The sequence below is a fragment of the Armigeres subalbatus genome, chromosome 2 (genome assembly GCF_024139115.2).
Source record: "Armigeres subalbatus isolate Guangzhou_Male chromosome 2, GZ_Asu_2, whole genome shotgun sequence".
Classification (NCBI taxonomy): Eukaryota; Metazoa; Arthropoda; class Insecta; order Diptera; family Culicidae; genus Armigeres; species Armigeres subalbatus.
In genome coordinates, this window is record NC_085140.1 from 294,253,352 (window position 1) to 294,277,435 (window position 24,084).

The 24,084-nt window shown below is 40.1% G+C and overlaps 1 protein-coding gene across 1 annotated transcript in view; it reads right to left on the reverse strand.

Moving 5' to 3' along the window:
- Positions 1–10,292: 10,292 nt before the first annotated feature.
- The window catches only part of LOC134212430 (polycomb protein Sfmbt), a 39,223-nt gene continuing 25,431 nt past the window's right edge, over positions 10,293–24,084 (reverse strand). The window contains exon 8 of the mRNA XM_062690278.1: positions 10,293–11,726. Coding sequence (XP_062546262.1) covers positions 10,987–11,726 — 740 coding nt within the window. The 3' untranslated portion in view covers positions 10,293–10,986. The remainder of the gene's footprint in view (positions 11,727–24,084) is intronic.

The window sequence follows — 24,084 nt, forward strand, 5'->3', positions numbered from 1 at the left end:
CCAACCACGCAGTCTACGGAGGATGCGCAAGTCATCTTCCACCTGATCGATCCACCTTGCCCGCTGCGCACCTCGTCTTCTTGTGCTCGTCGGATCGTTGTCGAGAACCATTTTCACCGGGTTACTGTCCGACATTCTGGCTACGTGCCCGGCCCACCTCAGTCGTCCGATTTTCGCAGTGTGAACAATGGATGGTTTTCCCAGCAGCTCGTGCAACTCGTGGTTCATTCGCCTCCTCCAAGTACCGTCCGCCATCTGCACGCCACCATAGATGGAACGCAGCACTTTCCTTTCGAAAACTCCAAGTGCGCGTTGGTCCTCCACGAGCATCGTCCAGGTCTCGTGTCCGTAGAGGACTACCGGTCTAATGAGCGTTTTGTAGATTGTCATTTTGGTACGGCGGCGAACTCTATTCGATCGGAGCGTCTTGCGGAGTCCAAAGTACGTACGATTTCCAGCCACTATGCGTCTCCGAATTTCTCTGCTGGTATCATTTTCGGCAGTCACCAGTGAGCTCAAGTACACAAATTCTTCTATCACCTCGATTTCGTCACCACCGATGCAAACTCGCGGTGGGTGGCTCAAATTGTCTTCTCTTGAACCTCTTCCTATCATGTACTTCGTCTTCGACGTGTTGGCGACTAGTCCGATCCGCTTAGCTTCCCTCTTCAGTCTGATGTAGGCTTCCTCCATCTTCTCAAAATTACGTGCCATAATATCTATGTCGTCAGCGAAACCAAATAGCTGGACGGTCTTATTGAAAATTATACCACTCGTGTTAATCCCTGCTCTTCGTATTACACCTTCCAAATCGATGTTGAATAGCAGACACGAAAGACCATCACCTTGCCGTAACCCTCTGCGGGTTTCGAAGGGACTCGAGAATGCCCCTGAAACTCGAACTACGCACATCTACCGATCCATCGTCGCTTTGATCAACCGTGTCAGTTTATCCGGAAATCCGTGTTCGTGCATTAGCTGCCATAGCTGGTCCCGATCGATTGTATCATATGCGGCTTTGAAGTCGATGAATAGATGATGTGTGGCACGTTGTATTCGCGGCATTTCTGCAGTACTTGGCGAATGGCGAACACCTGGTCCGTGGTGGAGCGTTCGCCCATAAAACCCGCCTGGTATTGCCCCACGAACTCCCTTCCAATTGGTGCTAGTCGACGGCATAAAATTTGGGAGAGTACCTTGTAGGCGGCGTTCAGCAATGTGAGTGCGCGGTAGTTGCTACAATCCAGCTTATCGCCTTTTTTTGTAGATGGGACACGACACCTTCCATCCACTCATGCGGCAAAACTTCCTCCTCCCAAATCTTGGTAATGACCCAGTGCAGCGCTCTAGCCAGTGCCTCACCACCGTGTTTAAATAGCTCTCCTGGTAGTTGGTCAACCCCAGGGGCTTTGTTATTCTTCAGTCGGCCAATCAAATTATGTCCTGCGCGCGTTCTCCCAGGTCCATCACCATACCGCCATCTTCGTCGAATTCCAAGAGTCCCTTTATTTGGTATTTATTGACTATGAAAAAGCTTTCGACCGTCTCAATCACGAGAATATGTGGGCGCCTTGAGACGCAAAGGGGTTCCTGAGAAAATTATCGGCCTCATCGAGGCACAGTACGAGGCCTTCTCGTGTAGAGGGCTGCACAATGGAGTCTTGTCTGATCCTATCCGGCTCGTAGCTGGTGTGAGGCAAAGATATATTATATCACCGTTACTGTTTCTCATCGTAATCGACAAGATTCTGGTAGGTGCGATTGACCGTGAACCAAACCGCGGGCTGCTATGGCAGCCTTTAACCATGGAGAACCCAAACGACTTCGAATTGGCTGATGACGTTGCACTTCTTGCTCAACGACGCTCGGCATATAATAAGTTCAACGACCTTGCCGAGCACTCCTCGACGGCAGGTTTAGTCATCTACGTCAACAAAACCAAATCGTTAGATGTAAACACAGTAACCCCTTCCAGTTTTACAGTAGCCGGGCAATCAGTGGAGAATGTTGAAAGCTTCCATTGGTTGCCAAATGGCGTCAGACGGCGGTACCAAGATCGACATAGGCGCACGGATCAAGAAAGTAAGGACGCTTTTGCGAGTTTAAGAAATATCTGAAAAAATAGGCAGATAAGTGAACGCACCAAAATACGAATTTTCAATTGTAACGTGAAATCTGTGCTGTTCTACGCTAGGGAAACATGGTGTGTATCAGTGGAGAACACTCAACGGCTGCAGGTGTTCATCAACAGATGCCTTCGGTATATAATTCGGGCCTGGTGACCTCACAACTGGATCTCAAACAACGAGCTCCATCGTCGTTGTCACCAGAGGCCGATAGCAACAGAAATTCGAGATCGGAAGTGGGGCTGGGTCGGCCATGTGGGGAATAAAGTAAGTCTGAAAAATGCATTTGCATTTGTTGGTTACATTGATGGATAAAGTGTAAATAATAAAATATTTAAAAATGACATTAATAGAAAAAATGATAAATAATTTGAAATTCAATCGTAGTTGGCATTTGAAATGTCAGTATACTAAGAAGCTAATGAGATGAAATTTGAAATTCAATCTCAGTAGGCTGACAGGAATTCTAGATGATTCGAACGATGAAAATAAACGATCATTCAGTGTTATGTATTTGAGGCGTGAACATGCGAATTATCCTTCGGTGTTCCGCGCTTATTTTCGTTGGTAAAAGGAAAATCGGAAGACGGATTTGCTTGGCTACGACAGGCCATTATCCTTTTTTGAGGTGTTTTTACTTTTGTAGAAGTCTCTGAGACCCAAGATGTTCCCCCGTGACGCTGGGTAGATCCCTTTGCGTGGTGTATTACGGTGTAAGTTCTACCATGGTCACATTGTCAGCTACATGCAAATCCTGACCCAACGAATACCTTCCCCAATATCCAACTCCGTGGTACTTATGAGGGTGTCGCTAAGTCAGGGGCCTCTCATTAAGCAAGGACTACATCAACACTTCCTTCTTCTCTCAAGTTACGGTGAAGATGGGCATGGCCAGGAGTAGTAATCCTCATGCTTTTGTGATTGTTATCCTAGTTTCAAATCAAGGACCACACCCACCTTGATTTCTGATAGCAATCTGAATAAGGATTTCAAAACTAAAACCTGAGTATCACTAGTGTCCAATCTACGAAGTACACCGTAACTATGCTATGTTATACTATGCTAAGTCTCTGAGACCCATGATGTTATATATACCAATCAACTCAGCTCATCGAACTAAACAAACGTCTGTCGCTCCGTGTGTATGTGTGTGTGAGTGTACACGAAAACCGAAAAACATTAACCACTTTTTTTATAGTAATTTTTTAAGTAATTCTGAACCTGTTTTCTTGCACTATTGAATATTCAAATGATATGAAGGAAATGGTGTGTTGAACCATATAAGCATAATTGGTAGATGCGCTGTACAACGTTTGCAAGATCCGTAATGTAGGCAATTATTTATTATGTGTATCACTCTAAGACGTATGCGAAATCGATTCATTGCTTTAAGAACACAGTTGGAAGAGTATCCGATGGCAGTCAATATGGCACCCGTCTGCTCACAGATTTCCCCGGTGGGAACTATGATCGTATGCTGACAGGGAAGGGGGGATTTGCTCCTCTCCGGAGGTGCAAATCTGATCGAGCGTCTGCGCCCCATGTTAGGGGCGGCTGATCATCGTCAGAGTGCCAGTGAGGGACTCTAAGCAAAACTGTGCACACCATGCTGTATCGTGTCAGCGTCGAGAAGGCGCCCCTTCAACGCAGCCTATCCTATCGAAGATTCTACAGTTACCAAGAGAGGCAGAAGTAGAGCAAACGGATTGATTCAACGGCAACAGACCCGGCAACGAATAAAGGACAATGATTGAAAATCGGATCTTGTACGAACTTTCTTCTGGAAGGAGATTCTCTATTCATCCCGTGGATTCGCATAAGTGTCTCTGCTTATGGAACCACCCCACCCATTTGGCCCTTCATACACTGCCGCTAAACGCAAGTCGAGCACATATGTATATGGAGGCCCATATACAGATGTGCTCGACTTGCTTTTAGCGGCAGTACAGGAGTTTGATGAAATATAAACAATAATATAATCATGATCAAATCGTTTGTCAGATATGGCCAGTGCTATCGGCAGGTGCCTTGCTACAATAGATGGTAGTATCATCATCATCATGATTGAAAATCGGATCTTGGAACGAGAGAAATTTGAATGAACCCGCACGTGTTGGGCTCCTGGCTCGTGAGCTACAGAAGGTCGCCGTGAGTGTGACAGATTACCGGGTGGGGGATCTCACAGCTAACACTTCATTAAAGTGCCACAACTATTACAGCGAAGGTGAGAGAACAGAACGTGGAGTTGGGTTCATGGTAACGGGAATCAGATGAAGCGTGTTATCCGGTGGAAGCCAATAACCCAAACAGCATATCCCAAGTAACATTTTGAATTCTATTTGGATTTATTCAAGTTTTATTGCAGTTTTATCAAGGATTCGCATAAACTGTAGAGTTTTATCATAGTTTTCATCTAGTCCAAGTTACCTCAAAGCTAAATTCTCTTATAATAGTTTTATGATATGCTCCAGGTTCATCTTAAGCTGTTTATTTTGATAAATTATGCAGCAAGAGCACTATATCCCAATTGAAACCAATTAGTTTTGAGAAAGTTTTATGGTACTCTTCATTAAGAAAGAACGATCTTGAAAATGCCATTATAAAACTTCCTTAAAACTATGTGGTTTTGAGTGGGAGAAAGTGCTATTGTTGAAGAATACATCAAAATAAACAAAACATAATGTCAAATTGGATGCAAACAAGTGTATAAATTAAAAACAAGTGGATCAAAGACAAAAATAATGTAAATTTGTCCCATATATGGAAACCTCATTTGCGCAAGCATCTGTTTTTTTCTATCGAAGTTTTCTTTCTATCAGATCATCAGCTGCAGTTTTCTTTCTATCGGATCAAATTTACCACCAGCTGCCTCAGCTGTCTTGATCTTCCAATACCAGGCAGATTTCATATCCTCCCATTTATCATATGATCGATCAATTTTCTTTAAAATACATTTTCTCGATTTTTTGGGCGTCCGTAATCATAACCAACTGGGTACAATACACAGGCGAATTTCTCCAGTTTTCAACGAACGGTTGAGCTACGCAACAAATACTAGCAAGTTAAGTAGATTTTTGAAATCTTCAACATATTGTTGCAAAATCGCGACCAAAAATCATTATCTAACTATCAACTCTACTCGTATTTCGAAGCTGGTTTATTTTTAATAAAGAAGTATTAACCATTTACTTTTTGATTAAAAATAACCCTATAGATGAATAGATGATTGAATTGCATGTTATTATATGAAACGTAAAACGGATGATTTCGGCTCAATCTGTGTCGTTTTTTTATTGCAATCATCCCAAGTAACAATTTCAAGACTACATAGGTTTACTTAAGTTTTATAACGGATTTATCAGAGTTTTATTCAATTCCGCAAGATAAACTTCAATGATGCACTTATTGCTATCCTCAAAACCATAATAAATAGTCTCATAAATCCGCAAACGTCAAATGCTTTATAGGCTTATAAGTGATCTTATCATTATCTTGGGGCGTCTGATAAAACCAACTTTAAAAACAATAATAAAGCTATATATTTTGGTCATGACCTAGTCTTATTAATAACTATAATAAAACTTCATGGTTTTCAACAGACTTATAATGGCATTGTCCAAGAATATTATGTTTATAGTGGAATCCATGAACTATGGCAAATCAGATGGCTAAAAACATTTGTTTCATTCAGCTATTCCACTGAATGTTTCGCAAATAAAATGAAATCAAAGATTTTTTAAGGACAATACTCATGGAATCCAAATTTAAATCTACTCGCGTTTTCAAGGGCACCCTACTCAACACGGAAACAACGCACAACTGTTATCTTTTATTTCGGCTTTGCTGCATCGGAGCATGCGTGGAATAATAACAATGACAGTTGTGCATTGCTTCTATGTTGAGTGGGGTGCCCTTGAAAACGCGAGTGTATTTCATTTTGAATTCCGTGAGGAACATCCTTAACGTGTTCTAAGATATAAATTTGTAAAGTTCAATTCCAGGTCTAATTTTATTTATCAAAACTAACCTGATCATACATTTTCTAGTAAGCAAGCACCTTACATGAGATTTTCAGAATTACAAGAAATCATTAACGCAACAAATAATGCAATAATCACGATTAGATGTCCAACTGCTACTTATTAAATCACAATTTAAATAAAAAATATTCTAAATGTCATTCTGTTTCCTATTTTTTCACGAGATATTTTCCTTGAGAAAGGTTTTTCAATAAATCATTGAATTAATTCATATAATCCAATGAGCATTAGGAAGGAACGACCTCGGTGGCTACCGCTCCTGCCTTACAAGTCGGAGGTCGTAGGTTCAATTCTAGGCTCGTCCCTTTCCTACTTTGGGTTTCTATCTTAGTTCTTTCTGTGTTTCACTCTCTCTACTGTTATACCCTTCAACACTAACTATTCCAAAACCTCCCGTGGCACCTATGAGAGGTCGTAGAGTTCTCTGCATCATTCTTTAGTAGGTATCCAACTAAACATCCTTTCCCTTCCTCAGCATTAGCAATGGCCAGGACAAATCTCGACTATTGGAAAGTGCATTGCTTTCATCTAAGAGATAGTGATTAATCCCAAATTAATATATGTGGTAACAGATGAAAGTAATGCTACTCTCATACAACAGTCTAGGCTTGCAACACCTACGATTTTGTGCGAATTGCTCAATGCTAATGCTAATAATCCATTGAGCATTAGGAAGTGAGTAATATAAACAATATTTACATCAAGCATCTATGTATGGTGTGGTTGGTAAAATATGGTGAAATTTTACATTTAAGATGCTTCATTATTTAACTGATATAGAAGTCAATCAGCACAGATTCAAATTGTTCGGGGGCATTCATTTTGAATATGAATCTGAAACATGATTTTTTTTTCTCGGCAGGCCATTACAGATTATTTTTATAACAATTTTAAAATTGAGTTTCAAATTTTAATATCGTTATACCGCTCATTCTATTTTCTGTAGATTTTTAATTACTACTGACCCTGAAACTGAGGTATTATCCCCTCGCCATTAAGAAAAGAGAAATTTACTGATATCAAGCAATCCATATATGTACATATACACATCGGATCAATTTCAAATTAATCTATCATCGCGATACTACGGAAGTTTATATTACATCGTTACATAATTTTGGCCGTTAAATCATATTAAAACTGCTCGTTGTGCAAAAGAGCCATGGCGGTAATATTAAATAACTTGATGAATCTTTTAACAAAATTTGCTACCAGACGTAAATACCGCTGAATTCCACAATGTGTTGCAAATATATTGGATCACCAAATGTTTTTTATGTGAAATGGGATCTAACTTATGAAAAAAAAATGCGGTTTTATTTTCTCACCAATTTGATTGCCGTAATTAAGCATCTTTAAGCGGCGCGTTCTATTAAACCATTTTTCTTACCTGATTTCACCAGAAATTCGAACGCGCACACAAAATTAATACATGCGAACGAATTCTGGGGCATCCAATTTTCCTATTATTTAACACTAGTTTATTTGTGGACGCTGTAGCGCCCGTAGCAAGTGTTTTTTTTTTCAATCAAAATTTTCAACGTCTGTTGTCTGTGATTTTTTTCATCAAATGCTGTGCCTGGTTGTCTAAGGTTGTCACTGGTTTTGTTTTCTGCATCTGATAGTAAAAAAGAATTAAAGTGTCAAATATTTTATTTTTTGTGAGAATTTCCCCGCGTGCTGCGTCTGGTTGGTTAGCCACCGGACAGACAAACAGGGCTATTATATATCGGGACCGCTTTGCGATTTGGGCGTAATTTATTTTGTAAACAAACATTGGAAGGCGAATTCCTGCTTCAGGAGGCATTTCCCGAGAAAACCACGGTATGTATTCAACAGAGTAGGCTTTCCTCTATCAGATAGGGGAACTAGTTTTGGGGAAAATCGCTTGCATTCTGCTGAATCCATGAAACAATGTTTGTTTACAAAATAAGTTACGCCCAAATCGCAAAGCGGTCCCGATATATGATTTTACATTCGTGTCCATTTGTTGTTGTTTTTTCGTTCTTTTGATTCCTTTTTTTACCAAAACAATAACAAATCTGGGTCAGCTCCCTTGTTTGACAGCGGTTTTATGTGAGTTTTATCTTCAGCCTGGAACTTGCTTTGAAGATGTTCTTAAGAGTGGGCCACTTGATCATAAGTTACACTGTTAGCGGTCATCAAGAGGTTGTCTTATCGTTCTTAGTTTTATTACTAGTCTTGAAAATTTGCTCTCCAAAACTGCTAATAGAGTGTAATAAAGTTTGAAATGTTACTTGGGATGCGTGCCCACTACTGAAAACCATCACAAACATGGAACTTATAACTTATAACGCTCTTCAATAAAACTTCTTAGTTTTGATCAGTACTAGTTAGTTTTATTCAAGACAAACTAAGCTTCGTCAAGATTGCGATAAATCTAGTTCAATTTATCATGCTCCTGCATAAACCTAACAGGTTTTTTATGAGATAAAGTAGTTTTAATCCAATCTTATGATGGTTTTCGATAAAACTATTGAAATCATGGCGGATTATCGTCTGCGTCAAATTTCTTGATGGAAGCCATTTCTATATGAACGATGAAAACTATTTGTTTTAATTTTACATGCATGAGTCATTTCATAGATTGGGGCAGAAAACAAATATTGTTACATCTGCGAAATAAAAAAGTAGAGCAGAATTGATTTTTTTTGGTATGTACATTTTTTCAAATAAAAATAGTTTTTCAAAAGAATATTATATCTTGCAATATAAATAAGGCGCATTCAATATTTGTTACATTTATTCGGAAAAGCATCGACAAAGTGATTGTGGCATGTGGAATTACACGATCACAATGCAATTAAGTTTCAATTTATCAACGTATCCATAATAATTTTCATCATTATGAGATACTGTTCGATTTGGTTCAGACAAAATTCAATATAAACAAGTATAAACATCAGCGGATCTAGATAACGAAAACACATGCTGTCAAATTCCTTAGTAATCTTAAAAGGGTTTTATGCTGATCTTTCATGCCATCATAAGCTCACTTTGATAAAACTAACAAGTTTTAAGCGAACCTTGGAAAATGGTCTTGAACACCTTCTCAAGAGTGGGCCTCTTTCGTCTTATAGTGGTTTTATGGCTGTCTTGAAGCAAGCTTGTAGGACAATTGGCTTTAAATGTGGTTTTAAGGCACAAGTCTAGAAGTGTGCTTCAAGTGCATCATAAAATTAATTTTGCTACTTGGGATATGCCCCAACGAACGATAAGCCTGATGACGTGAAGGATGAGTTCTATGAGAGCCTTGATAAGGCATACGAAGAGTGCCCAACACACGATGTAAAGATTGTCATCGGGAATGGAAATGCGCAGATCGGAGGAGAAAGTTTCTTTCGCCCTGTCGTTGGTACGGAAAGCCTTCATTCTGCTACTAACGATAATAGTCTGCGACTCGTGACCTTTGCTGCTGCTAGAGGGATGGCAATCAGTAGTACCTACTTCACACGTAAGAATATCCGCAAACACACCTGGCAACATCCTGGCAACGACCACGTGCTGATCGAGGGACATTTCTCGGATGTTATAGATGTAAGGTCCTTCAGAGGTCCGATCCGAACACTGACTCGGATCACTACCTTGTAGCTGCAAAAATTTGAGCGCGACTTTCCAGCGTCACGGATTTACGAAACAGCAGAACGATGCATTTCAATATCCAACGCATGTCAGTTGAAGGAGTTGCTGAACAGTACCATCGGATCTGGCAACGTCAGCAGATTGTTGGAAAATATCCATGAAGCTGTGACTACAACAGTGCAGGAAGTGTTAGGCACTGCACAGCGACACTTGTACACAGCGACACAGCGGTACTTGTATCACAAGTGTGTATTTATTATTAGGTGGAGCTAAGGTGAAAGTGAATATTCAACAGAGAACCATATAGAGGCCGGCGACTTCATATGAGGCAACGATCACGGTGGGTTCCACTGCGTGCGAATTGGGCCCAGGGACTCTAACGGTTCGGAGAAACTGGAGAAACATCGCCCAAGACCGACGATTATGGAGCTCTACAATACGTCAGGCATAGGTGCATCGTAGCCAACCAGATATCAATGTAGGTAGGGATTTCGGATACCATCAACATTAACCAAGGTTCAAATTTCTCAAGAAACATCACTTCTTTGATTTGTATTTCTTTCCATTTCTTCACTATGCTAAATATACTTGTTTACTTTCTCTTTTTTCGTAAAAAAGATATTCTAATAAATTCTGAACCATCATACTACTACTTTACGTTAGCGTTTACCTTTATACAAGTTCGCGTGTATACTTTCTATGCAGATTTGTTTTGTATTGTTATTTATAAGCCATTCGAGCAAGAATTCACCGCGCACATCGTCCTCTACCATCTGGCCACTTTGTCCCATTACATTCCCATTGTTCTGTCGTTTGCTTCTTGTTCTTATTTTTGGTACATTGCTTTCAAGATTCCCCTCTACCTCGCATTCCGATGATCACTGGAAATGGCGGTTCCAATACCTAGCGCACAAATCTGACTCCCTCAATTTTGACACAAAAGCTTTGGAATCCTCCTGGACACTATTAAAAAACTGATTCGCTTCATCACAACAGAAAGAGTACTTTTGATAATTGTAAAAAAGAAAGCTTTTAAACTTTGCTAGACGAAAAAACCACTAATAAAAACGAAAAAGAATCCTAAATAAACCAGCAGGTGGTGCAGCAAATGAAGAACAGGAAATAAGTTAATACTCTTGGGCATTTTGATCCCCTTCCCTGACGACGACATTCCGCGCCATCCCCAAGCTCCCTCTGCTTCACCCCCCTTATTGCTACTACAAATACTTCTTCCCCAAACTGGACTTCAGTAGTCGCGATTTGCTGGGGTCGATTTTGCATTTCAACTGCTGAATGAGATCGTAGATTTTCAGGGAGGGGCCTACCTTCATGTTGAGCAGGGTAATGATGTCGTCCTTGCTGAGCTGCAGGAGCCGTTTGCCGTCTACGCCGTGCGCCATGAAGGGTTCACAGTGCATCGCACAGTCGTTTGCCGTCAGGAACATGGCCACGTCCTTTACGTCCCAACTGTCCGGCGCTATTTGGCCGCCGCCAACCGGCTCCGGTGAGCTGCTCCCGTTATCGTTGTTGATCAGCCTTGGAATGATTTTGTCCATCTCGATGTCGGTGATTTCCGACGGTGCGGACGAGGGATTTCCGGTGGCACTGTTCGATTCGCCGTCCTCGTCTTCCGTTTTCAGCCCACCCATGTCGTCGTCGTCGACGCCAATGCTTTCGGTGGAGTGGTCGAAGATGGGCCCCAGCATGGATTCGTGCGGAGGTTCATGCTTGATCGACAGGAGCGACGATGAAGTTCCGCTTGCGGTACTTCTACTGTGAGACGATTCCAGGGCGACCGTCGCCGTCGCGTTGGTGTACTGATTCTGGTCCAGATTGCTGTTCAGCTGTCCTATCGAGTAGGGAATCGTGGCCGAGCTCGTGCTAAGCAGCTTCTGCTGCTGGAACTGTTCATGCTCTTTCTTGACCAATGCGGTGCGCGTCGTCGGAAGTGGAAGCACTGTGGGAAGATGATGGCTCGATTAGTTAACTTTCTGTAGCTGTCTTCAAATAGCGATTCTCAATGGGTACAAGAAAAAAAATACTTCAATAAAATTACCCTAGCTAGGACCTATGTAACAATGCAAAAAAAAAAATGAAACAAAGCCGTAACATAAAATGAATGAAAGAAATTAAGACAAATTTTGTTAGGAATTCTGTATACATATTCGCCTAGTTATAATTCGTTCGAGGATATTTTTGATGTCCATAAGGTAATTGTCCTTAGCCGTGCGGTAAGATGCGCGGCTACAAAGCAAGACCATGCTGAGGGTGGCTGGGTTCGATTCCCGGTGCCGGTCTAGACAATTTTCGGATTGGAATTCATTCATTGTGTTAGCCTCATGATATACGAATGCAGAAATGGTAACTTGGCTTAGAAACCTCGCAGTTAATAACTGTGGAAGTGCTAATTGAACACTAAGCTGCGAGGCGGCAATGTCCCAGTGGGGGATGTAATGTTAAAGAAGAAGAAGAAGATAATTTTTGTAATTGAAGGGTTTCGGTTTAGAGACATAGACGTGTTGGCAGGATTCTGCTTCATGTATTAGAAAATTCTCGGAGATAATTATCCTTTCAAGAATCGAGCATTGGTTGAACAAAATGCATTACTGTCAAATACTCAGTTCAGTTTTCGTACAGGTAAAGAAACAAATGATCGTCTAGCACTGCTCTCTTCAGATATACAGCTGGCCTATGTGCACAAGACGCAGCTGGCTTCAGTTTTATTGGATATTAAGGGCGCTTTTAATTCAGTTTCCATAGAAGTACTGACGGCATACCTGCAAAGTAGTGGATTATCCGTTATTTTGAATAATTTATTGTGCAATTTGTTGTCAGTGAAACATATGAACTTTACTCTGGGCACTCTGACAACTTCCAGAAATAGCTACATAGGCTTTCCCCAAGGTTCATGTTTAAGTCCCTTGCTTTATATTTTCAATGTTAAAGACATTGACAATTGTTTGGAAGAACAATGCACGCTTAGACAACTTGCAGATGATCCTGCAGGGACCATTGCAAAATTCCCTAAACAACATGACTGTTTGGGCCAGACATTTAGGGATGGAGTTCTCTCCGCAAAAAACTCAATTGACTGTTTTTACGAAGAAGCGGTACCCAGCTCAACTGAAACTAAAGAAAATTGAAAGGAAGACATAACCCAATCTTTATCTTTTCTGGAAAAGATGTTCAATTTTGATACACAAAGTTAGGTATGCAATTTTAAAGTGTTGAGATATTGCGAAAAGATTCGGCTGCCAGTGGGACTTGAACCCACACTATTCCATTAAGTACACGCACGTATTACCAATTATCCAACAGCTGCCCTTGCGAGAAGATGTTCCATAACCAGCTAACAACGATGAGATATCATTCAATTATCCGTATCCATCAAATCTGCTTTGGAAACATTTCACACCCTTTCTCTCTACCCAACGGGTCTACTACGAAAGGCCGAATCACAAAAGGCCGAATCACGAATGGCAGAATTACAAAAGGCCGAAAGCAAAAAAGGCCGAAATCACGGAAGGCCGAATGAAATCGGCAGACCAACAAAGTGGACCGGAGCGAGCTGCCGATTTAATTCAAACTTTTTTTTATTTAAATAGGGGGAATGACGGCTTTGGCAGGTTTTGTTCTATTATTGGCAGGGGGTTTTTTATGACTGACTAGGCTCAAATTTGGCCTAAACATTCTTTGCAAATCAAAGAATATTGTGGCCAAATTTCATAAAATTTGGTCGACAAAAACCCCCATGCCAATAATAGAACAAAACCTGCCAAAGCCGTCTTTTCCCCTACTTAATATAATTTAGAATATTCGGATTATTTTGTGATTTCTCACTAAAGTCTTGTGAAGGCAGTTTCTCTTAAATTGAGAGAAAATGAAATACATTTAAGAACACCGCGTTACCGCAAGTTATACAGCTTTTAGTTAAAAGCATAGTAATTTGAAATTTTGATTTTGTTTAGCTTCTAATGTCGCAATTAGATCATGAGTAGTGCGCATCATTAGCACAACCATGCTAATGAAGCGCACAACTCCTACATTAATGCAAATCGGCAATTCGATTCTGTGAGCCATGAATCCGGTGGAATTCTTTTCCCATAACTTTTCCCAATACTACTGATAATGATTACTACATCACCAAAGGAAGAAAAAAGAGAGCTCTTGGATTACTCCGTTACTTTAAAGTGCTAATATTTATACGTATACAGTGTTCAGTTATGTTCATCCTTTCATTACTGCAATGAAGATTGATCTATTATAGAATATAATAAGGATTCAAATTGACTCTGTAAACACCGTCATACAACTTCTTTCAATTAAAAGATTGAGCTTCGACGTTGAACTGACGTTAAATACCTCAACTGAATAAGATTGATTAGATCGCTGCTAGTAGTTGCAAAACACGTGGACAAGTTTTTCTTAATGGGGCACCATAATAAAAGTAAACGTAAATTTGTGAGTATTCTAAGTTCTCTTGGTTTAAAGATTGTAGCTTTTGTAATGATTCGGCTTTTTGTGTTATTCGGCCTTTTGAGATTCGGCCTTTTGTATCATTCGGCCTTTCGTGGTTCGGCCTTTTGGGGTTTCGGCCTTTTGTACTGATCCCATACCTTGGGGTCTGATTTGATTCCAAGTGTACCTGGAAAACCCATATTGATTATTTGATAGAAAAAGGATCCATTTTCTACGTCCTACCTCCAAAACTTAATGAGGGACTCTCCCGGAAAACCTCATCAAACGAAATAAAACGACTATTCGCTCTGTTTTAGGAAACAGCTTTTTCTGCTTCCTCTCAGCAGCTGAGTGCCACCTAATTAAATTGGAACGGATTTAATACCGTTGTTTGCGTATTGCACTTGGCTGTATGCATTCAACGCATAACATGAGCCAGGAGAGACTCCTTTAAAGCACCGTTACTGGGAGCTCTCACTTAGGATACTGATCAAATGTGGAACAAGTAACACACTTGTCTTAGAAAACTTTATATGCTGGAACTGGTTCATCGGTCAAGATACCTGAGAGTCTATCTCAACTACTTATCGTCAGATCTTCGTCTTCCATGTTATTACCCGCCTCGAGTTAACTTCATTAACGACAGTTCCTCCATTGAATATGATCTCTCCATGAAACACGCTATTCAAGAAATACCAGATCACCTTCGACAAATATCAATTCCCTCCCTTTTTCTGAATAATATGAACATGTCAATTGTAATAACAGATATTTCACTGATGGATCTAGCATTAACGCATCCAGTGACTTCGGTGTTTTCAACGTAAATTCAACCACCTTCCGAAAGCTTCAAGAACCGTGATTGATTGATGTTGCTAAAGCTATGTCCATTTAGAATCCGGAATGATAAAATCATCTGTATCTCGGTAACGGGTTGACGTACAAAGAAGGTTAATATATCAAAACAAGAGTAATTCACTGTACTTTAAAGAAAAATTATTGATACAAATAATTTCTTCTTGTTTCTAGTGAAAATTCGCACCTTCTTCTTTATTCCTCTCATCAGAAGTTGCACACCTCCACAGTCAACTCCCTTGGCACATTTGTTCCACATTTTGGTCATCTGAGTCGCATCCCGAGCTGTTTTTCCACTTTTTACACTTTTCTTAAGCTTCCGCTTCATTATTGCCCAAAATGTCTCGATGGGTCGGAGCTTTGGGCAGTTGCGTGGATTTATGTTTTTATCGATGAAATCTTCTTTATTATCCCGGTACCACTGGATGACTTCCCGGCTGTAGTGGCAACTCGCCAAATCTGGCCAAAACTTCACGGGACCTTTATGGGCTTTATAGAAGGTTTGTCAAGTTTGTTTGTCAAAAAATCAAAGTTTGTTTGTCAAAGTTTGTTTGTCAAAAAAGTTTTGTCAAAAGTTTGTAAAAAAATCAAACTTAAACTTCGCAGGAACTACTCCTCGTGCCGTCACAATGTAGAATTTTTGGCTAGGAAGCTGTCCGAAATCCATTTTGACGTAGGTTCCATCGTCGATGAGCAGGATTATCAACGTGGGTGTGCAGACTTTTTTCTCTCCTTCCGGCTTCCATCTGGAATAATTTTTGACACGCTGCACGAAACTTCGTGAAATTTTCGTGAGGCTTTCGAGCCTTTTGAAAAGAGGCTTCCGAGCCTTTTGGAAGGATGGTCCCGATCCTCTTGAAATGAGGCTTTCGGGCTTCTTGAAAAGAGGCTTCCGAGCCTCTTGAAAGGAAGCTTCCGAGCCACTTGAAAGGAGGCTTTCGAGCCACTTGAAAGGAGGCTTCCGAGCCTCTTAAAAGGAGGCTCCCAGCCTATTAAAAAGAGGCTTCCGAGCCTTTTGAAAGGAGGCTTCCGAGCCTCTTGAAAGGAGGCTTCCGAACCTCTTGAAAGGAGGCTTCCGAACCTCTTGAACCCGAACCCTTTTGAAAGGAGGCTTCCGAGCTTCTTGTACCGAAGCTACTGAGCTTTTCGAAAAAAAAGGCCTTCATGTCCCTGGAGGCTTCCGATGCTTTTTATTCTAGATTGTAGTTAAGAAGCATTTTATTCAAAATTTTGTCTCGCTCAAGTAATATAATCTGATTTTAAAAAAATTGTTCATTCAATTGTGTTCTTTGACCCACATCCTTTCATACACTGTACTTCTTGGGGTAGAAAGGATTCTAAAGTTTTTGATTTACTTATCGTCATGCATATTATATACAAACAATACAAAGTGTTGAAATAAAGAAAAATCAAAACTTGAGTTTTTATATTGTATATATTTTTTACATGAGTTTTTATATTGCCATCCTGAAGATGCTCCCAGTCGAACCATTCATCGAGCACGACAACACGCCACGCCGAAATTTCCTGATCACGAATCCTCAGATACGTCCTTTCTTAAATATTGTAAATCTAATTACGAATCACCAAGAGTACCTTGGCTTATGTGCCTATCTTACTATCTTAATAATAATCAGGGATGCCAGATGATATTTTCAAATGTCTTCACAGTCGTTTAAAAATGTCTTCATTATTAAAATCATGAATATCAGCGAGAAATTTCAAAATCCAATAGGTTTGTGCTTGTGAATTCAATCATCGCCTTGTTCTACTGATGTGGAATATTTTTTTTATTTCAAATTGTTAGAATTCAAAAGAATATTCTTTAAAATTTTCCCGAGATAGTGTATACAGTGTTTCTCCTGGATTTTCTACTGAGTCTTTGATTAAAATTCTACTGGATTTTTAAACTTAATTTTCGCACGTAGAATTCTTTTTTAGGTAGAATTACTTGCAGGGATTTAAAATTTTTCGTGAAATACTTGAAGAAACATCCAGAGAATTTTCTGAAGGAACTTCCAGATAAATTTCTGGAACAACTTCCGGATAAATTCCTGATGGAGCTTTTTATTACTTATACGAATTTCTTCTGGATGGAGCTTCTAGTTACTTCTGGAAGACTGCCGAAGAAATTTCCCGAGGAATTCCTGTTGGAACACCCAAAGGATTTATACTGAAGGAACTTCCAGAGAAATTTCTGAAGGAACTTCAGAAGAAATTGCTAGAAGAATTCTTGGTTGAACTTGAGAAGGAATTCCTGAAAAACTACGGGATAAACTCCGGAGAGATTTTCTGGAGGAACTCCTGAAGGATTTTCCTGATGATTTTTTGAATATTCCTGAGGAATTACTGAAGAAATATCTGAAAAAAAAACTTCCGGAGGAATTCTTGGAGGTATAGGACTGGATGAATTCTTGTAGGAGTCTCTTGAGGTGTTGCTGCAGAATTTTCCAAAAGAAATCCTGGAGGAAGTATTCGAGAAATTCCATAGTATACATCCGAAAGCATTCTTGAAAAATCTTTCGGCAACACACTTGGAGAATCTTCCAGAGGAATTACTGGAGAAACTTCCGAAGGAATTCATGGAGGAACTTCCGGAGAGATCCTTGCAGGAGCTTCCGCAGGAATACCTGGAAGAACTTTCAAAATAATTTCTGGAAGAACTTCCTAGAAGAACTGCTGGAGGAATTCGTGAAGGAACTACAGGAGGAGGAGGAACTTCTGTATCTTCCGAAGGAATTCTTGGATGTACAAAAGGCACATTGTATTTGAAACTATAGTTTCTAATAATTACCACAATGGCCATTGCACATCCAACTCATCAAGACAAATGATTTTAATTATGGTGACTTATTATGAAACCATGTTTATCTATATATTCTGTTTTCTGGGGAACGGTACATTCTGGGGAATGGTACATTCTGGCGATTGGTTTCTGGGGAACGGTACATTCTGGGAAATGGAATTCTGGGGTATGGTTTTCTGGGGAACGGTTTTCTGGGGAATAGTATAGAACCATCTCGAACAACTAGTTTTTCTTATTAGTCCGTCAGAGTACCCTTCAAAAATGGCATACAATTTGGTCACACAATAAGCTTGGACAGTGGATTTTTTATAGTTGCTAAAGTTTCTGCACGAGCGTGGTTCAGATGTGAGGACTTAAGTCGAGGCTTCATTCGCACGATGTCGAGGAGTAATGGGCCAAACACAATGGATACGGTTGTGTGCGTTTTGACAGTTTTCCCATTGGAATTTTCTTGAATAATTTTCTTTGCCTAACGAAAGAAAATGAAAGGCTGCTAGATTTATGCTTTGTAAATAATGCAAATGTTTGCGAGTTAATGAGGTTTTTTGACAACACGTGACTCTTAAGAGACAAGCACGTCAACCTGGAAGTAAACATCCTTGGTTGAACGGAGAGCTGAGAAACATGCGGAATCGGTTGCGTAAGGCTCGAAGAAAATATTTTCAATCGAAAAGCATCGACCGAAAGGTAGTGGTGCGAGACTTAGGGTCTGTCTCATTTGCAGAATTAAACTTAAAAGTGACAGTTCGAAAATTAAAAAATCACCCCGTTATAAGAATGGCTGGTGCTACCCAGCAATTCCAATAGGACATCGATGGAAAATGATTCGATATCTGTCAAAAGTAATCTTGCTCTGCGAGCAGGGTTATTTGATAATTATTGAAATGTCACTTTTAAGTTTAATTTCAGTTTAATTATCCAATTGAGACAGACCCTTAGAATGCCAATTTTATTCTTTTAACGCATCACGCTTTCTATCATATATTTCCCGGCTTGAAACAGCTTCCTCAAACAGTAAACTTTCGTCAACAACACTGAGCGAATCGGCAAACCTTTTCTCGTCATTCTTTCAAAGTGTGTTAAGTAATAATGCTGTCCAATGAGCAGCTCGAAGTAGCTCGAAGTTGTTCCCGTCCTGCTCGTTCTTTTTTGTCAACAAACGGGCATGAGCGTGACAGGAACAACTTCGAGCTACTTCGAGCTGCTCATTGGACAGCACTAACAACTCACCGCCTTTGTCTGAAGAGTACTTGAACGGTCTGCGGGAATTCGATCACAACATTCCGTTGAATGATTTTGGAGTACGCGATGTATGCAGAAAACTACAAGAAGTTGATGGGTCTAAGGGACCTAGATCGGACAAGCTTACACTATCGTTCATCAAAAATTCTGCACACACGCTTGCTCTACCTACGTCGCTGCTGTTCAATCACTCGCTTGTGGAAAGTTCTTTCCTCTCAAGATGGAAAGAGGCGTTAATTACACCTATCCATAAATCTGGAAATGTTCGTGATGTTCGAAATTACCGAGAGATTTCCTTCCTCAGCTGTCTTCCGAAAGTTTTCGAGAGCATGGTGTTGGATTTCTTGTACCCGGCGGTACAGCACAAAGTCGACGTTGACCAGCAAGGCTTTGTAAAGAAACACTCAACGAAATCTTATTTGAGTCATGTATCTTGGCTAATCGATAATATTGAGAAACGAAAGCAAGTCGATGCGGTATATGTTGACCCTCGAAGGCTTTTGATAGAGTTCCTCACCAGTTAGCGGTAGAAAAACTTAAGCGGATAGGCTTGGTTGGTTTACTAATTGGATCGTATCTTCACAATCGTAGCGCGTCCGTAAAACTCGGAACAGTTATGTCGGACCCATTTCACATTACTTCAGGCTATCCTGAAGGGAGTCATCTCGGATCAATGCTCTTTGTACTCTTCGTCAACGATCTATGCAACTAATTGAAATCGTCTAAAATCATGTATGCAGACGATTTCAAAATCTATCGAGTCATATCATCACTGGTGGATTGCTGCGCATTGCTAGCGGATGTTAATACAATTTTGGATTGGTGTGGTAGAAATAGAATGAAAGTTAACGTACAGAAATGCAAAGTCATAACCTTCACTCGACTTCGCTCTTCAATTGCAATCGTGCCTCGTTCGCCCTCGTGCGGTGTTGCAGCAATGTAGCCCATGCTGCATTCTTCTCCTCAATTAACTGCTCACATTCGCCGTCATATCAGTCGTCTCTCTGATCCGGAGCCACCTTGCCTAGTGCAGCGGTTGCGGTACTTCCAATGGCGGATCGAATATCTCTCCTGCCATCTTCAAGAGATGCTGCGCCTAGCTGCTCGTCCGTTGGGGGTGCCATTTCCAGCTGCTGCGCGTAGTCTTGGGCTAGTCTACCGTCTTATAGCCGCCCAATGTTTAGCCGGACTCCGACGCGTGTTGTACACCGTCGAGAGTTTTGAGCGCAGACATAAGGGTGATTCAAATATGACGTCTTTGTATACCTAGTACATGAACTGTCACAAAATCTTAGGCAACCTCACGCACTTTGGCAACCTCACTTGTTCTTGTAATATTGATTTGAAGATGGTTTAGTAGAAATTCGAATTTTCTTATATTTTTGCCTTTCTCGTACAACTCAGTTGTACCGGAAGGCTATCATTTCACTCCGAAAACGAACTTTTTATAGAAGCCTCTGAGACCTATAGTATTTTATACCAATCGAATCAGCTCGACGAGCTGAGCACATGTATGTCTGTCCGTGTGTATGTATGTGTGTATGTGTGTGTGCACAAAAGCTATAAAAAACATTAGACAACTTTTCGTATAGTAATCCTTAACCGATTGCTCGCAACAAGTTTCATTCGACAGGGGATAAAGCATTGTTGATCACTATTGAATTTTATAACGATCGGTCATTGCGTTCAAAAGTTATGAAGAAAATGGTACATCGAAATATGACGCGCCATATAAGGTAGGTGTCTTAACTAAATGCGAGAAAGGCACCACCAACGCTAGGTAGATTAATCTGGGTTTTTAGTTACATAATTTAAGGATTGAAGTCAAAATTACTCATTTTTCAGCACAAATTGATATTTACCATGGGTTTTATATAACTGTAGCCTCTCTACAATAATAATTTGAGGAGATTCACAATATTATGATCGATAGGATATAAATCTTTGGATAGTCAGCTTGGGGCGGCATTGCCAACTGTGTTAGGAACAAGGTCATCTCCAGGACTAAGAGACGCCGAACCCTTGAATGCATTTCAAAAATGATCAAAATAGTTTCTACGTGAATCCGAGGTTATTTAAAACGAAGGATATGGTTTTAATCGTAAAAAATAATTTTAGGAAAATTCTGATATTGTCGTAGTACCAGTGGTCAAGAAATCAACATGGAATACGACATGTTTAGGCAAAACATCATTTGAACATAATCCATAGATGTGTCCTCTAATATAAATAAACTTAGTACACTTTTGATATAATTTTTGGTCCTTGCTCGTCTTGCCCCGTGAGGGTGGTCATATCGCTCCATATGATAAATATATGCATCATAGGAACACCTTTCTTAAAACCGGTTTATAAGATACTGAAACGTCATTAATCAGTGTTTATTGATACTTATGTCGAAGACGGGTCATCATAAAAGTGTTTCATGGACAAATCAGCACAATTTCAAGGAGTGTCACTATTTTACAAGGGTTACCGCTTAGGATGGCCATCTTGCCCCACTTTCCCCTACTGTGTTGAATAGAGTGGACCAGGTTACGAATATTGGTGTTGTTTTGGATCCCAAGCTCTGCTTCAATACACATTATGCCACAATGATTTCTAAAGCAAACCGACAGCTTGGATTCATCTCTAGAATATCCAAGGATTTCACGGATCCGCACTGTTTTAAAACACTTTATTGTGCTCTCGTGCGACCAATTTTGAAAACGGCTTCTGTTGTTTGGGCACCGAACGACGTTACGTGGAACTTGCCAATTGAGCGGATCCAGAAAAATGTCTTAAGGATAGCCCTCGAATATGTACCGTGGCGTGATCCCGCAGACCTTCCAGCGTATATCGATAGATGTCAGCTACTTGACCTTGAAACCCTTGATCGGAGGCGTAAGGTACAGCAAACTACATTTGTTGTCAAACTGCTAAACGCTGGCGTCAATTGCCCTTGTCTTTTGTCTCAGCTTCTCTTTAGGACTTTAGGCAGAATGGTAAGACATCGATCCCTGTTGCAATCTTTCATCGCACTCTTTATGGGCAATTTGTGCAATGATTCGCATGTTTACATCCGTCGAACATATGTTTGACTTTGGTATGTCGGCATCTCAATTTGCTTATATGTAGAACAAGAAAATTGAATATTATGTAATCTTGGCATATTCATTAGGACTCTTTTTCTGAATTCGGCGTATAACATTCTGTCGCATATTCGGTTCAACAGACTGCGACCGCTTGAAGAATCCTTTGTCGGCAAATACCAGGCATGTTTTCGTGACGGCCGATCAACGACGGCTCAGATGTTTATCCTGTTGATGATATTTGATAAATTCCGGGAGTACGTCTTGCAGACACCATTTTTTAATTCATTTTAGAAAGACAAGAATACCGTCTTCGACCAGAGGTCGTACAGACTGAACACTTAACACCTAGCATTAGACAACGGACACATAACACCCTGTGGACCAGTGGAGAATTTTTCGATCACGAAAAGTTTCCTCCTTACCGGGGCGGGAATCGAACCCACACTCCATGGCACATGCGTCTAGACGACTAGCGTCGCTAACCACACGGCCACGAAGCCGCGATTCAGAGAAAAGAAATGAGTTGTGGGAGATAAGGTCTGAACATGGTTTTCCGGTGAAACTGATTAGGCTGAAACGTACAACGCTTGATGGCTCGAAATCAAGTATTCGGATTGCAGACGAAGTATCAACTTAATGACCATGGATGAGTCAAAAAGTAGAAATTTTAATATCTATATAAATCAATTGCAATTTCGTGTAAACACAAACTGTAATCGCTTGACAAGAGTGAACATAGAGTAGATTCTAAGCACTAAAAAATTATTCAATTCTAAAGTACACCTAAAAAAAAACATTTTTTTAAATAACTTTAAAACTTTAAGACATAGAGCTTTGCGAATGTTCCCAAATAATGTATATTTTGGTTATCCAAACAACTAGAAGGTGTTGATGAGTTTGTGTTCTTAGGTTCACTGGAGAGCACCGGAAACGATACCAGCAGATAGAGTAACGGTTCGGCACTTCATCTCATAGTTCCCATTTCAAGTGGCGTTTCCCTAATCTCAATCTACCTGTGCATTGAGCTTAAATTAAAGAAATTGGTGTGTGAAAATGATTAGAATAACTAGATTTCGATTAGTATAAACGACTCTGATAATTTTCTTTTCCATTTGGACTGTCAAAATGTCAAAATTTTCACTTTTTGGGTCAGTGCACAACTAGGTAAAAAGTGAGGTTACGCGACGCCACTGCCCATTTCCATCCCATCAAAAACAAAGCAATGAAAAGGCATTTGAATTGTTTTTTTTTGCGTTTTTTTCTGCAGTGAGCACGCATGTTAGCAAAAAGAAGCGACAATATTGGTGCTGTATTTCTCTGTTTTGCGATGACATGAATATATTATGTTTAGTGAGATGGAAAATGGAACAGTTCCCCTACATTTAGCAGGAAATCGTTTTCAGTCGTACCAAATTATCCATCTACAAAACGCTCCCTGTTCGAAAAAAAATAGCGTAAAACGGTACTTGGACTAGGCAAATGGACAATGATTTGGATCAGCTGTTGGAAAAAATATCCATCGTTCATACTACGAAATACGGACGAATATGGTGTGCCAGACAGTGATTCGACTATTACTCGAAGATGAGATGTAGCTATAGACCAAACATGACCAAACAATGGATAATAAGATTGTTTCTCAATTAATTGTATATTATTCGGCAACTTGGCCGTACGAAATTGTCTGCTTCTGCTTATGGTCAATTGCGAAGTAGCAACTACGATAGATAGGTAGGTACATAATGTAAAATTCTTATCAGAGAATAATAAACTGAAAATCTTAAACATATGCTATTTTAAATTTTCCGTTGATAAAGAACAAATGTTGAAAGAACAAAAATGATTAGACATCGCAGTGAAGTAGGCAATTCTTATCTGCT